Here is a 15,681-nt window from a genome sequence, read left to right as displayed (position 1 = left end):
GATCCCACCCCCCAAAGCTGGCTTTGAACCTCTGTGAAAATAAAGATTCATAAGCACCTCCATCCCCAGGCTGACTTGGGGCATGGCTAGAACATACAACAATGCCTAAAAAAATGTTCTGAAGTGTCCTCTGAGATTAAAGCTAAGGGTGGCTGATAGATCGGACCAAAACAGAAGGGTTTGCAGAGGACCACTGTTCCTTACCTCCTCCCTGTGCAAACGCACCCTACATGGGACAGGATGCTGAGCACCCACCATACCTGTTGTATTGTCCTCCAATCAATGAAGCCAGCAGAAAGCATTCAGGTATGAGCAGACCAGTCTGGCCCAGAGACCCAGCTCTTGGTGGGTGGTTCTTTGGGGTGTGTACTCTGTTGGATTGTCTCAGGCCCCAGCCCTTCTTGAGCAAGTCCTAGTCCAAGGTTATCCTTGGTTGATAAATCATTGTTCCAAATGGAGCAAGTTCCTCCACCCACCCACACACCACTGCTGGATTCCCCCTTCCTGCCTGTCCGGTTCATGTGCATACTGTGGAAGTCAGTAAGGCCGGTGGCATCCACACTAAGCGAGGGCCAATCCCCAGTGCAGCTCTGCCCACAGATGAGTGTGTGGAGTGTTTGGCTGTCTAGTCAGGAAGCCTCTCCTTGGTTCTCTGTTTCTGTGTCTCTCCCCTCCCTCCAAACACAAGCAAGCATCTTTTTTTTTAAATGTTTTTTTAAGGAGCACCTTTACTAAAGAGTCAAGAATACCTATACCTCTGACTTAAAGAAGCAAGTCACGGCCGGGTGTGGTGGTGCACGCTTTAATCTCAGCACTCGGGAGGCAGAGGCTGGTGGATCACTGTGAGTTCAAGGCCAACCTGGTCTACAAAGCAAGTACACAGCCAAGGCTACACAGAGAAACCCTGTCTCAAAAAAAGACAAGAAGAAGAAGAAGAAGAAGAAGAAGAAGAAGAAGAAGAAGAAGAAGAAGAAGAAGAAGAAGAAAAGTCACTGAATGTGCAGAGCATGTGCCTGTGGTCCCAGCATGTGGAAGGATGAGGCAGAATTGTACATTTGAGGTGTCTCAAAGGTACAAAAAGAACAAGAAGAAGCAGGCCTCTGCAATGGGGTGCACCCACAGGTGACGATGCTTAAGGGAGGGGAAATAAGAGGGTAACCATAAATAAAGACTCTTCCAGGAACAGTGAAAGGAAGGAAGGACACTACTTTGTTTTTCCAGACAGGGTTTCTCTGTATAACAGCTCTGGCTGTCCTGGAACTCCCTCTGTAGTCCAGGCTGGCCTCGAACTCACAGAGATCCACCTGCCTCTGCCTCTGTCTCTGCCTCCCAATGCTGGGATTAAAGGCATGCGCCACCACTGCCCAGCGGAAGGACACTACTTAATTATATCCACATATAGAGAGTTCATATGCTAGAAACTTAACATTGTGAGTATCATTAACCTCAGGTCCAGCTTTCCCTTTTAGATACTTTTTATCTGTGCCCAAGCCCATATGCAAAGCTGTCAAACATAACGGCCACTACCGACTGCAGTATAGTACCTGGCCTGCAGGAGAAAGGCCTGAGAGAATGGAACTGTCCTCAGTACCTGCAGCCCGAGACTAGTCCCAGCCCTTGGCCTCACCCAGCAAGGACAAAGGGGCTTCCCCAACCTTAGTTCGTAAGTAAGATCCATCACCTGCTATTACCCCCTCCCTGCTTGCTCTCAGTACGGTCACGTCTGCAGACTCTGAGGGTGCAGACAGGCCGAGCGCTGTGAGGTTCAGGCCCGAGAGCTGAGAGTCCCAGGCATCGAGTAGCGCTGGCGAGCATGCTTCTCACAGTACAACTCATTGCCCACCCAGAAGTGACCGCGCATCTTCAGGTTCAGCCCACAGTCTGCGCAGGTGTAGCAGCTAGGATGCCGGTACCTCCCCTCCTGGATGCGGACGGCCTGGTTCCTGCAGAAAGGGAGAGCCATTAGTTTCAGGACATAGGCTGGCTAGTTAGGAGGACCTGGCACGAGGCCACCATTCCCAGGAAACCTGTTCCCCAGCCAGTCAAAACCTCAGACACAAATACCTCAGGCATTTGGCTCCCAAAAGCCTCTCTCAGGAATTTCGTTTTACTGACAGAAGTATCAACATAGACAAGCACAAACACCCTACTAGGGCTGGGCGTGGTGGCGCACGCCTTTAATCCCAGCACTTGGGAGGCAGAAGCAGGCGGATCACTATGAGTTCAAGGCCAGCCTGGTCTACAAAGCAAGTCCAGGACAGCCAAGGCTACACAGAGAAATTCTGTCTCAAAAAAAGCAAAACAAACAAACAAACAAAAAACAAACAAAATCCACCCCACTAGGACTCCTAATGGGCCAGACTGATGGTTCCTGGGTGAAAACACTTGCCACACAAGCCTGGCAACCTAAGTACCATCCCCAGAACCCATGGCAGAAAGAGAAAACCAACTCCCAAAAGCTGTCTTGGTAGTTTGTTTGCCTTTTGTTTTTCAGACAGGGTTTCTCTGTGTAGCCCCGGGTGTCCTAGTATTCGCTCTGTAGACCAGGCTGGCCTTGAACTCAAAAGATTCAGCTGCCTCTGCTTCCAAACCACTGAGATTAAAGGCCTGTGCCACCACCGCCCAGCGTGGTCTTCTGATCTTCGCATGTATGCCGTGGTGACGTCCAACACTCATACATACACTAATAAATATTTTTTAATTAAAAATAAGTGTTAAACCTTGAGCCAGGCATGCTCATACATGCCCATGACTACAGCATTAGTTAGGCAAGAGCATACAGTCTGAGGCAGACCCAGTCTCACAGACTGACGAAATCCCCTATGTCCCCTGGGCAGTGGCCGTCACAGAGTGACCTGGATACAGAACTCATAGCGTCAGCATTACAAGGCAGTGAAATCAGAACTGATACCCTGGGGTTAGTTACGTGCTGTGTGCTTTATAAGCCCTCCAGGGACAGGGACAGGGACAGGGACAGGGACACAGGCTCCTGGGAGAGGCACCAGTTTCCCACCTACTTTTCTCAGAGTACAGGACACTATCCCGCCCAGCCAATGAGAAAGCTACAGCCAGGAAAGGTCAAGGCATTGCCCAAAATAAGTCAGCTGACTCTCAGTGTTGGCATGCATAGAGGGAGGGGTACCAGCGTCTTTGTTTATTTGTTTGTTTGTTTGTTTGTTTATTGGTTCTTCGAGACAGGATTTCTCTGTGTAATAGCCCTGGCTGTCCTGGAACTTTCTTTGTAGACCAGGCTGGCCTCAAACTCATAGAGATCCACCTGCCTCTGCTTCCTGGGTGCTGGGATTAAAGGTGTGCACCACGACTCCTAGCTTCCAGCATTATTATTATTTTTTTTTTTTTAACTAGAGAGAAGGGCTACATTATAATACCACGAGCTGAGAAATGAACCTGGGTCAGGGGAAGGAGACCCAGTTTTTCCAAGATGCATGAGGTGCCTCATCTGGGGACAGATTTCTAGAAGCTTGGGGACTATGTAGGAAAAACCAAATGTGGTAGCCTTTTTCATTCCTTTGCAGAGTGGAGAAAATGGGGGTGGGCAGGGAGCAGTCAAACATTCATTGTGAACAGGAAGCTCTTTGGCCACACTTTCCTCTATGGTCCCTGACTAACTGGCCCAGCTTTGCCTGAAAGCCCCGTGCTCCCCACGGTGCGCCCGTCACCCAGCCTCCGATACTTACGAGATGCTGACATTGCACTTCTCACAGGTGTGGAGCTTGGGTGGGGTGGCTGCGGCCCTGGAGGTGGGCAAAGAAGCCTGCGGACTTAGCGAACTGGGCACAAAGGCAGGCGTGCCACCTGGGAGGGGCAGGAGACAGACGCGTGAGAGCTGCTTGTCCACCACAGAGGTATCCATGCCAGCTTAATGGCATTTTATGACATTCCTCAGTTCCTCCCCCAGGTCACTCCCACACTTGCTGCCAAAGGCACACTTTCGCACGGCCCTCTAACGCACCAGTGGGTACGCAAACAGGTAAAGAAGGAAAAGGTGATGACTGAGGCAGACCCTGGGCAAAGACTGAACCCTGTCCGTCCAAAGCCACCTAGGAACATCTGTGCCTGTGTTTGACAGACCAGTTGGTGTTCTCTTTCTGTGAGCCGGTCACGATGATATACACAGACAATACTGGGTCATAAGAACATCACAGTGTCTTTGTATGGCCCTTTCAAAGGGCTTTTTATATGCATCATTGCATCTGAGCCAGGGAAACACCAAGATCAAGCACAGAGGCTTTGGGCAGCTATTGTCCAAGCTTCACTGAGAGTCTGAGGCACCCATGAAGTGTCCTTATGTTTGTACTCTCTCCCCCCACCCCACCCCACCCCCGCCCCCACCCCACCCCACCCCCACTCCCGCCCCACCCCACCCCACCCCCACCCCACCCCCGCTCCCGCCCCCACTACTATCAATCTCCCTGTGGCTTCTCTCTTAATCTCTAGAAACCTCAGAGTCAGGAGGTGGGATTTGTTTCAAAACGTTACTCGGGCCCCCTCTGTTCCCGCAAACAGCCCTGTGAGCACCACACACCTACAGAGTTGGAACCAGCTACCAGAGACTGGCCATTCTGCAGCTCCAAGCCCTGTCCTGCCAGCTTCACCCTCCCTTCTGTCTGCTACTATAAAGGGCATCGTTCCTGGTTTCCTGGAGGGACAGCATACATCCCACCACTGTACCCATTCCTGTGGAAACTTCCCAGGGCTCTATCCTGAATAATTGGAGCTCCTCAGGGGTTGAGTTCAGGGTATGACTTGACACATCTGCTGTGCTGGATAAACAGCGTATTCCCAATGAGTAAAACTGTGTTGTTCACAAAGATATCTTGCCCGGCTTGGGGCAGAGCACTCTTTGCGCTGGCTCCCAAGGCCCTTGCCTCAGCACGGCTAGCCCTCCCTGACACCCTCTCATGCTTCCAGGCCAAGCCATTTTCTTGTGCACATAACCCAAAGCTCTCTGGTTGCTGGCCTCCACATCCCATAGTGTTCCCAGCCAGGCCACTGTCTTAAGGCCCGTTGGAGTCTTGGATATTGTGTCAAGGCCAAGTCAAATCCGTCTTTTTCCAAGAGGCCCCTCCCTGGAGACCGAGCCTGGAGTCCCTGTTTTTATCGCTCCCTTGTTCTCCTGGTTCTGACTGGTAGCACCCACCACCTTCTGAGGGTACCCAGTAACCCCAACCAGAACGTAAGCTTCTTTAAGGCAGCTGGGGCCTGACTCTGCTCCCCTAATCCCTAGTCCCGCTATGGACCCTTAAACTACTTCCTTAGTCTGTCTGGCCTCATTCCAGGGAGTCCAGGGGCCTTACTCCATCCCAGAGCCTAGAGGCCTCACCTCTCTCCTCAGCCTCCAAGGCTTCCTGCAAGAGCCGAAAGGAGCTGGACTGCCTCGGGGCCGCCCGTCCCTGACGGTTCTCCTGCAGCATCTTGAATACCTCTGAGTCCTCTTCCAGGTCCAAGCTGCTGGGGGGAGAGACAGCTAAGCATGAGGACCCTTGTACCTGGGTGTTGGGACACACCCAGGCGCAGAGGAGATTGAACCGATGAAGGGGCGGAGACTACCATCCCATTCGAAGAAGCCAGCCCTCTCCAGGAGCTCACCCAACTCCGCAAGACTTTGCTGGTACCTGAACCTAGGACTGGAGGACCGAGGTCCCGGAGAATGTTGCAGCACCCTCACTGCGGAGTCGCTTGGGCTACTGTGGCCGGCCTGTGGGAGGAGAGCAGCAGGGAGGAGTCAGTCCCCCACCCCCACCCACAGAGGCCAGCGTGTTCCGACTGCACTACCAGATGCTGTTCCCAAGATCAACGCGAGGGGGCGCCTAGCCTTCAATGACCCACTAGTGTATTCTGTCCCTTAGCCCTTCAGAGCCAATGCAAAAGGGAGGATGAGATCCCAGCGGGGGAGAGAGGTCAAGCGCCCAGTTGCAAAGACGCTTAAATTAGGGATCCCACAAGGAGTAGAATGAGGACATTATGTGGAGGACTCCACACAGACACCCTTTGGGTACGTTCCTCACATTCCGATTGTGCTACCTGTCCACAGAGATGTGGCCTCCTATTCCACAGAAGAAGCAGAAAAGAAACTTAGCAAGCCTGGAAGCCAATCATTTTTGCCACAAGACCCGGGGAAATGTATATGTATAAAGGGTTAAGCCCCCCTCAGGGACCTTCAAACAGCTCTCCTAAGAGGATCAGGCTCTTCCTGACACCATCTGAGGTATGGGACTGCCTGGCTGGCCCTACCACCACCACCTCAAGCGTTATGAGCAGCTTCACTCTACAAATAATCTAGGTTCGAAGCCTGTTTCCAGCCTGCCCCTGGGTGCACTCCTTCCAGTGTGATTCCCCCTCCCTGCCTCCCCCAGCGGGATCTGGAGGGACCTGAGAGGGGAGCATTAGCAGCCAGTCAGATTGGGGGCCCTGGGATTGGGAAGAGATCCTGAAGTGTTCTTCCAACCAAAATCCATCCCTGACCCTGTTGGGTTCTTTTGCTACCATGCTCTAGGCCACAGTAGCTGGTCCAAGCTTCCTGGGGGTCTGAGGCAGGACTCCATCTATACCAAGGCGCCTAGATCGTTATTTCAGGCTAAAGAAAGTCTGTGATGACTTTCTCAGGGCCTCAAGAGCAGGCCAACATATGCCCTGCATTGGACAATAGCCGAAGGAGAAAGGGGAGGGGCTGCTGGGTGGGGGGGGGGGGGGCTGAATCCTTTCTACCTAGGCTCCTTCTCAGGCCAAGTTCTCATTCCCAGCAAGAGGACGGGTATGTTTTTTTCACTTGGTGAACCTGAGAGGCTAGAGATACCCTGCATATCCCAGCTCTCTCGACTCAGCCAACCAAGAGCCCACGGCAAAAACAGAGTCTCTCTGCTCCCTGTGGCCCACAGCTCTTCCTGGGTAGCCAACACTATCACCTGAAGAGGCCTGCCTTTGCCTCACCGCACCCCACCACCACCACCACCACCCCGCCCATCTCTCCCAGATAAGTGAGGACCCTGCTTCCACAGAAGGGGCATTTCCTTTCCGAAGCCACGAAGCCACTGCCTCATCATCTGCCCATCACATGCACGCCAGTAGTAACCCTGCTCCAAATGTGCTACGGGACCCACAGAGACGTTCATAGTGAGCATCAGAGGTGGGCCAGAGAACTGGGAGACATTCTGTAGTTCCACAAAGGTTAGGAACATAATCAAACCGAATGTACTTCTTTCCTGTGGTCTCAGTGCCTCTAAGACGCTAAAGTACAGTGTGACTCAAGAGGGAGATGTGGACCCCATGACACTGGACCCATCAGCACAGCCTGAGGGGTTAGGAGGTCTGGGTTTTGTTTTGTTTTTTTTTTTCCATGAATGCATTCCTAAGAGCCTAAAGGGTACAGCTGCCTGAGAGAGAGGGACCAGAGGTCCCCAGGGTCAATCTAGCCTGACTCTGAGGACAAGAGAGGAAAAAGGCCCTGCTCTGAGTAACACAGCAGCAATGGTGCTAGGCAGGGCCTGCCTACCCCCTGATCCCAGCTCTTTTTTGACCCACACAGGTTTGTCAAAACACAAGTTCTTGGCCTTTAACCCCAGCACTCGGGTGGCCGAGGCAGGCAGATCTCTATGAGTTCGAGGCCAGTCTGGTCTACAGAGTGAGTTCCAGGACAGCCAGTGCTACACAGAAAAACCCCTGTCTTGGAAAAACAAAAACAAAAACACAAGTTTCTGCTCTGAATCCCCATTCCCACTCTACCACAGGTCCGGGCTGGGTTTTGGAGATCTGTATTTATAATAAGTTACCAGCATTTTCGCATAGAAATTCTCAGAGGCTGCTGCTGGCTTGAGAATCACACCCCCCTGGACCACCAACTCCATCCCTGATTGCCCAGCTGGGACCCCACAGGAAGATCTGCCCTTGAGCACCCATGGTCTGCTGAGCCAACAACAGCCTGTAGGAAATTCTATGGCCAGAAGGGAATATACCCTTTTCCAGCTTGTCTCAAAACCTGTTGATTTGTTGGGACCCATCTCCCCCTTCTTAGAATTTCAGATCACTGCTAATTCCTCTCTAAACAAAGCCCTACCTTCCCCTCCCCCTACCCCCCCCAAGCTCCCTCCACTGTCCAGCAAAATTCCTAGCAGAGGCTTTCCAGGCCACCCAACCTACTTGTCCCTCTCCCTTTCCAGAATGCCTCCTGCTTTTGTAATTAATCCCACACTGTTTCATACTTAATTGCTTCAAAATTGTTTGGCATGTTTGTCTTATCTTAACAGCCACATCTTAAATTCCTTAAAGATGGAGCTGTGGCCACATCACCCACCCAGCTGGCCCTGGGGTAGGCACAGGGCCTATCACCACAAATTCCACCCCTTCCTTCTCCAGACCCCTCCTCACTTCCTCTCCTCCCCTTGCCACCCCCAAAGGCCCTGCTCTTTGGAATGCAGAACCAACCCAAAAGTAAGATTCCAGCAGCTGGGCCTTGTCCCCTTCACCCAAATGGCCGGACGCGTCCCCAGCCACTCTGCCCCCAGCAGCTGAGGGCCTGGACTGTCCTCTGTCTAGCTATTTCACTGCCCCGCCCCTGCCCTGGGGGGGGGGGGGGAGGAGAAATTCCACCTGGGGGGTTAAGCTGTCAGCAGTGGCCACAGGGACTTTGGGGCTATGGTGGGGGAGGGGCTCAACAGTGGAAGGAGCAGACGGAATACAGGCCAAGGGCAGCACGGGGCAGAACCACACAGTCCCTGGGAGGCTCTCTGGGCCAAGTAGGAGATCAAGAGCTGGAGGTGGGAGTTGGGGGCTTGTACCAGAGAGGAATGTCTTTGAGAGAAGCAGCCAGCAGCACAGAGAGGGATCCAACCCAACAGCATCAGCAAAACTATTTCAGCCACAGCCCAAAAGAAACATACTGAGAAGGGAGAAAGAAAGCCAGCAGAGTGGAGGGGGGCCAGTGTGATGGGAGTTGGGGATTGGATGGGGGGGGGGCGATGTGGACAGAGAGGAATGCACAGTGGCCTCAGAGCTAGCTGGCTTTTCTGGCTCAGGGGTATAGTATACCTGTCGCTAGGGGGACGGTCCCACAGGGCTATTCAGGCATTGCCAGCTGCTGACACTGTCAGCAGCACCAACGGCAGCCAGTGGCCTGGGAGACAGGGCGCCTCACCTGTTGCCTGGTGGGGTGGCCCAGGTAAGATGGGTGATGGGTAGCAGCAAGGCCCGGTGGTGACTGGGTCAGATTCTGGAAACTGAAATGGGAAGAGTGGGTGGGTGGGTGGGTGGGTGCAGAGCCCACACAGCCTGGCCCGGGAAGGAAGGGCGGGGGGGGGGGGGCAGGGTCCCCTACATATAACTATTGAGACTCTGAGGGGCCAGGTCCAGACTTGGGGGCTCACTTGGCCAGGTTCCCTGGCTACTGTGCTCACCTGCAGCCAATCTCATCCTCTCCAGAAAGGGCAAGTGGGCTGGCTGGGGGTGGAGTGGAGAAAGGGCTGCCCGCCCTGGGACTAAGGGAGGCTGGGCTGAAGTAAGCAGGCCTCCAGGAGGACTGGCTGTCGTGGCGCGTCCTTAGACAGCCCTGCGGAGAAAGAGGCCAAGAGAGAGTTGGCATGGCCCTGCTGGCTGCACCCCTCAAGGGTACTTGGGGGGTGCCGTAGCTCATGGCTGGAAGGCCCAGCTTACCTCGAATCTAGACGCCACTACTTCCAAGGAGCCCCCCCCATTGGTCTGCCCAGAAAAGGCAGTTCGGGACCTGAGAGACAAGAGAGAGGAGACTTGACGGTCACAGGATCCCAGGCTTCCTCCTTCCTGAATACTGTTCCTAGGCCGGGTTCTTCAGACCAGCCAAGCACCCAGGACACTTGGACATTGGACTTTTAACTTTGTTACGTTCAAAGCACATGACTCCCATCAGCCACCACTCTTCTTAGGTTCAGCACTGACACGGAGAGGACAGAGTCTCAGGAAAATGCTTTGATAAATTCAGTTTATCAGAAGTTGCCGCGCCCACCCACCCCACCCCCACCCCCAGGACCCACATCCCTCTTTTCTAACATGTCATCTAGACTGTTACAGGACAGCACCTTCTTGAGACCAACTGTAAGGAAGATGTGCCCTTCCGTACAAATAACCCCCTGTCTTTTGAACTGTGGAGAAACCAGAGCCATAAGAAAGAAAGCGAGTTGTCCCAGGTCCCAAAGCCCACCGTTGGCTGGGCCAGGCACCTACTTTCCCTCACAGATAGGTTTGTCCCTACCAGCTGCCCTGCTGATGGCCACAATGTCTTTGGGAAAGCCACTAGGAATGCCTTTCCCAGACTCCTCCCCAGCAAAACAAGGGTTGAATCCAGCTTTCCCTTCCCTTCCAGATGGGAAAAATGGGGGGACTTAGAGATTGAGGTTATAAGAAGGCTCAACACCCGGCCAGCCAGCCAGAGAGGCTCCTCTGACTGAAGTGGACCCTCTTATAAAACTCCCCCCACTGACGCTGACAGGAACGGAGAGTGGGCGGTCACTGGACATCAGAGGTGAAAGTGAGGAGAGCGCCCAACACCTCCTGCCATCACCATCACTAACTTCCTGGACCTCTGCCCCCTTCTAGAAAGGTTGCCTTGGCAACCTGGATCAGGGGGAGTGGTACAGAGTCAGGTGAGGGCGAGGGGCTGCCTCGGTGCTTCTGAATGTCTCCTAAAGAGTTGGGAGAAGGATTTGAGGAGTTGGGGGTGAGGGAGTCTTGAAAAAAGGATGAAGATCCTCGCCTGGTGTTGAGCTGGCCAGGCCCACATCCTCAGAGGCCAGGTTCCTCCAAGAAGGACCTAACAGCAAGCAACAGTGTCAGCAGATCTTCCCCTGATTGCTGCCTCCTGTGGATTTTGGTCCCATTCCCAGATGCCATGAGGCCCCCTCCACCCTCCTCCTTTAGGTCTGTCTCCTCCAAACACTCAGGGACAGAACGATATGAAGACAGCCAGTATCCTGGGAGCCTGCCTCTACAGTAAGTATTACCTACCAGCAGGGCCCATGGGTAAGGAGGGGGAGCAGAGGCAGGGCCACAAGAAAGTCAGGCAGCGGGGCAGAGGCAGACAGAGAAGCAAATGACATCCAGTTCCTTTGCTGGCCTGCCCAGAGAGTCTTTGGACCAAGGAATCCCCCAGCATTCTTGACTTGTGACTCACTCTGACGCTCCACTCTGAGTAGCCACCTGTCGCTGCCTGCCCCCCCCCCCCCACACACACACATACCACGGCTCATGAGTGCAGGGACCCATGTCCAATGGCGAAGCCCCAAAGAGTGATGAGCAGTGACAGTAAGCTTTGTGAGTCATGAGTCCCTGATTCCTATCCCCACCTGGACTGACAAAAAAGCCATCTCTCAGGGACAAGGGTACTGAAGACTCCGGCTAGGGTACACTTTGCCCAGAAGTTTCCTCTCTTCAACCACTTCATGCCCACACCCTGTGCCATTCACACTCCTGGGAACCAGTCAAACCCGGGCTTCCAGGTAGCTGGTGCCAGCTTGCCCCACCTCTCCTGTGGCTGCATGCCCAGCCTGGCGCCCACCTATACCCACATGGTTACTGGGACACCTTCCTTTTCTTTCCCTAGCACAGGCCCAGAGCTGAGGACTTCCCAAGAGTCAGAAGAGCGTTGGAAGACTGGGATGGGACCGCACTGTGGCTGTACGCAGGGTTGAAGGCAGCTGCGTGGCTGGCAGTGGGCAAGTGGAAAAGAGGGAAAGGTGGCAGGACTAGCCAGTGGAGGTAGAAGGCCTACCGGTCCAGCTGCAGTCGTAGGGGTGAGGCACTCTGTCGGATCTTGCTCTGGGCCTCGGCATGTAGCATGCTCTCTGCACTCTCTCCATTGATGGCCACAATGATGTCGCCAGGCCGGAGATCAGCTGCCTCAGCCTTGCCCCGCTCTGTTACCTATAGGGATGAGGAGCCAGATGCTGGCTGGTGAGTACCCACCCTGGGTAGGGGTACAGTTTGAGAGGGCTGGAGCAGAAGGGACCTCCTGCTGCCCAAGAAGTGCAGAAGCAGGATTGTACCTCTACCACCTTTTCTTCTGCCTTTCCCAGTCTCTCAGCTTGTCAGCTAATCCCTTACAGGCTTGAGTGGCAGCCTACGTGCGCACACGCGTGCACACACACACACTCACACACACACACATACACTGGTGTTTAATCATGGGCCTCCCAAGGAATGTGATGGCAGAATGTCAGGAACTGAGAGCTTGGGAAAACTCTGGATAAAGAACCCTGCCTGTACAAATCATACCTTACAGGTCGCTGCCTAAATACCGCCCTCACGATGACTGCTCTCCTGCCAGGACCTCAGCCTGAGCCTGGGCACAGGTGAAAAAGAAACTACCAACCTACCCAGAACTTGCAGAAGCTCTTGTCCTATAACCACCCCAAATGGCTGCCAACAGGTGCGAGGTTCAAGACTGCAGGGCAAAAGGCAGGCCCTGTCCTAGGTCTTTGTCCTCTTATCTCCTACTGGCTTTCCTGAAGGAGCCCTCACATACTCATGGCAACAGAGCACACTGTCCCCCTGGCCAACATTGCGCAGAGGAAGCCTCAGGCTCCAGAACAAATTAGGGAGAGTACCTGTGGGAAACAAGACACCCCTCATTTTCAGGGGGTAGCTAGCTCCTTATCTCCTAAAAACAGACCTTACCTTGGTCACAGTGATGGGCATGTGGAAATCTCTGCCTCCGCTAATGCGGAAGCCCCAAGGTGCTGGCCCCACCACATCCACAGTCAGCGCCATGCCTGAGGAAGAGAAAACTGGGAGGTGGGACCCACTCCCACTATACACCCCAAGGAAAAGGGAGAAGATGGGTGACAAGTCTCCCCAAGCAGCCCAGCAGGGCCTGAGCCTGGGTGGTAGAGGAAGTGACTAAGTCCCTCCCTCTCGGAGAGTTCCACTTCCTCCCGCCGCCCTGGGAGACCTTGACTCTGAGTTCCCCCTTCTAGGGTCTTCAGTCTAGCAGATCTCCTGAGAGGGGCAGCAGTCCCTCTGGCAGGCACCCAGACCTCCACACAAGTGCTTGAGGGAGGACGGTGGGAAGGAACTAGTAGGCGGTAGGAGTTAGGGCACCTCACACCCCACCCAACCCCCCCCTTCACTACTACCTTAAGGGCTCATTTCCTGTCCCCAAAGCTAAGAGCACAAGATACTTCCTGCACGCTCTGTGTAGAGCAGAATTTCCCACACAGGAGGACGGCAAGCTTTGGGGTGGCCTCACCAGATGGCAAGAAGTTAACAGATCTGGGGCTGCCAGGTGTCAGACCAAGGTGTTCAGAGGGGCTACCTGCCGGGGTGGGGGGTGGGGGGTGGGGCCCTGACAACTGGGTTCAGATGAACAAGAGGAAGCTTGCTGGCTCCTCTAGGGGCCTGCTGTGCCCTCTGAACAGCCTGAGCAAGGAAGCCAAGGCTCATCTGCCAAGGGAGGCACACCCACACCCACACCCACCCTGGTGCTGGCCAGCAGGGCATGTTCATGATGCTGCCCAGTCTGGCCACACGCTTCCTACCCACAGCACCCTCTGCCTCACGAGGGAGTGTCTTTGTGGACCAGGCCCTCCTAGGATTTCCTGAGCCTCTAGGTCTGGAGCCAGGAGCCAACCCAGGCAGGAAGCTACAATGCCAGGCTAGGCACCACCCAAGCCCAGCACCCATCCTGAGGATGTCCCTGGGGAGATATGGAGTCAGTAAGTACTGTCCAATATCTCAAGAACATCAAGGCCTAGCATAAAGGGGGAGGGAGACATCCGAACCAGCAGTTCGACTGTCCTGTCCCCAAGCAGCTGGCTTTCCCTTTCACCCAGGGCCAGCTCCTGTGTCTAATATGATCGCTGAAAGTCTGCAAACGCCTGAGAATTCTCAGATCTTTGAGCCGGCCAGTGGACCCGGTGCTGCGAGTGCTACGGGAATTGCCTAGCGTTAGCTAGGCTTCCCACCGAGACCAAAGTACCCCGGAGGCCCGAGACTGGAGGACGGGTGTCCGGGTCAGAGGCGAATCCAAGCCACCCGGTACCCAGAGCGAAGAGAGGCTTCAGAGAAGGGGAGCTTTGGGCCTAGGGGTGCTGTCAGGGAAGGCGGAGATCCCCTAAGGGCGGTGGCCCGCGGAAGGTGCAGGTGGGCGCGCGCTCACCTGGCTGCCGCTTGCCGGTCGGGCTGAGCGGCTAGGCCGGCCAGGAAAGGGAAGGAGGGAGGGAAGAACGGAGGGAGTTAAGGACGAGGAGCCGCCGCCGTTCCACCGCAGCCGTCTGTCCAACTCTAGGGAGAGCTCGCCCGGGGCTCCGGGACCTGCCTCCGCCCATGTGATCCCGGGGCCGCCCCTGCCGCCGCCCCTGGCCCGGGAAGCCGCCTCCTCTGCGAGGCTGAGCCCGGGTGCCGCCACCTTGCGCCCGCGCCTTGCGGGGGAGCTGAGAGTGGGAGTGCAGACTTTCCTTGAAGCAGCCTCTAGGCTGAAACCGGTCAGAGGTTCCCGTATCCTCTGAACTGTCCCGGAGTACAGGGGGTCAGTTCAAATGACAGACCCTCTCCACCAGGCTCAAAATACGAAGAGTGCGTCCTACCCCTTCGCATTTCCTTCGTAGGAAAGGAGCCCTCGATGCCGCGGTCCCCAGGTCTCTGTCAAACAATCGCTAGCTTGGTGGACCTGTCTGTGGTCCGCCCGACTCTTCTGCCCACTCCTGGCTCCGAATTTGGAGCAGATGCAGTTCCAGACACCCGCAAATCTCAAACCTGGGCCACCCCTCCACCCTCCTATCTCTTCTCCAACAGATGCTTTGTGCTGCCTGTGCGATGACTTACCCTCAGATACCCCTCAACCCTGCCCTAAGCAGGGAGGCATGCCCAGACCCAGAAGAGATGGAGAGAGCTTGCCAAGGTCACCGGGTACCTCCTCTCCCACTAGCCTGCCTGCTATGGGCTATCTCCAACCACTACCAAGGACCCTTTCCGCTCCACCCCTTAGGTCAGGCTCCAGGGCTCAGGCCAACGGAACAGGTGCAGACCCAGGAAGGAGGCACCATCTAACCAGAGGGGTCCCCAGAGCTTTACCTGGCAACCCTTGCCCTGGGGAGTTCAGGGCCCACGCAGCTGCCTCCTGCCTCTTCAGTTGCTCTTTCAATTTGGCACGCGGAGGAACACACCTGTGGACCCAGCTGTAACCTGCCTGCCTCAGGTGTGAGTCATTCCCTCCGAGATCCCCAACAGGATTGCCCTCACCACCCTCACCATCCTCCTCACCTACAAAGTGCTCCGGTGTGGCGCATAGTTGTTGCCATTCGGCCAGGTTGCCTCCAGTCACCTCCCTGCTCCCACCTCCCTGGCCCCACCTCCCACAGCCTCCTCTTGGTTAGGTAAATGGTTCTCCCACAGTCTAATCCCAAGGGCCTCCTGGAGGGGCCACTGGTCGGAAGCCTTTTATCTTTGTTTGTTTGTTTGTTTGTTTGTTTTGATGCTGCGGATTGGACACAGGTCCCTAGACCTGTATGGACTGTCTCTTTAAGCTCTGCCCTCAGTCCCCTGAAAACTTCTTGAGTAGACATGAGGTAGGGCAGGCACTGCCTTGGGTTCCCACTGTCCTATCCTCAAGTGCCACAGCTGCCTTTTAACAGTGTGACGTGACGTTGGGGCAGTGCGCTGACTAGTTTTTATCACCTTGACACAAACTAGAGTTTATCT

The 15,681-nt window shown here is 54.8% G+C and overlaps 1 protein-coding gene across 7 annotated transcripts; it reads right to left on the bottom strand.

Moving 5' to 3' along the window:
* Nucleotides 1-786: 786 nt before the first annotated feature.
* On the bottom strand, nt 787-15,262 carry PDLIM2 (PDZ and LIM domain 2). Of its 7 annotated transcripts, XM_084768254.1 has the most exons (11): nt 15,055-15,193; nt 14,568-14,622; nt 12,661-12,755; nt 11,756-11,907; nt 9,667-9,736; nt 9,411-9,562; nt 9,152-9,233; nt 5,637-5,719; nt 5,345-5,472; nt 3,699-3,816; nt 787-1,943 (listed from the first exon to the last, which is right to left on the bottom strand). In XM_084768254.1, exons 2-11 carry the CDS (start codon nt 14,575-14,577, stop codon nt 1,766-1,768), a joined length of 1,068 nt encoding a protein of 355 aa, XP_084624380.1. In that variant the 5' UTR covers nt 14,578-14,622; nt 15,055-15,193; the 3' UTR covers nt 787-1,765. The 7 variants fall into 7 exon arrangements, with proteins under 7 accessions (XP_084624380.1, XP_084624384.1, XP_084624382.1 ...); XM_084768258.1 differs by lacking the exons at nt 14,568-14,622; nt 15,055-15,193 and adding an exon at nt 15,244-15,262; XM_084768256.1 differs by lacking the exon at nt 14,568-14,622 and having other exon boundaries at nt 15,055-15,237.
* Nucleotides 15,263-15,681: the final 419 nt, after the last annotated feature.

The sequence above is a fragment of the Acomys minous genome, assembly GCF_964271855.1.
Source record: "Acomys minous genome assembly, chromosome: 18".
Taxonomy (NCBI): domain Eukaryota; kingdom Metazoa; phylum Chordata; class Mammalia; order Rodentia; family Muridae; genus Acomys; species Acomys minous.
Note: the sequence above shows the minus strand (reverse complement) of the source record. Positions and strands in the feature narration are given on the sequence as shown.

What these genes read in the sequence shown, in the direction of transcription:
- PDLIM2 (XM_084768254.1), bottom strand. An exon ending in GAGGATGAGATTGGCTGCAG is followed by an intron (nt 9,234 to 9,410) that starts GTGAGCACAGTA and finishes TTCCCATTTCAG; the next exon opens with TTTCCAGAATCTGACCCAGT. An exon ending in CTTGGAGGCTGAGGAGAGAG is followed by an intron (nt 3,817 to 5,344) that starts GTGAGGCCTCTA and finishes TGCCCCTCCCAG; the next exon opens with GTGGCACGCCTGCCTTTGTG.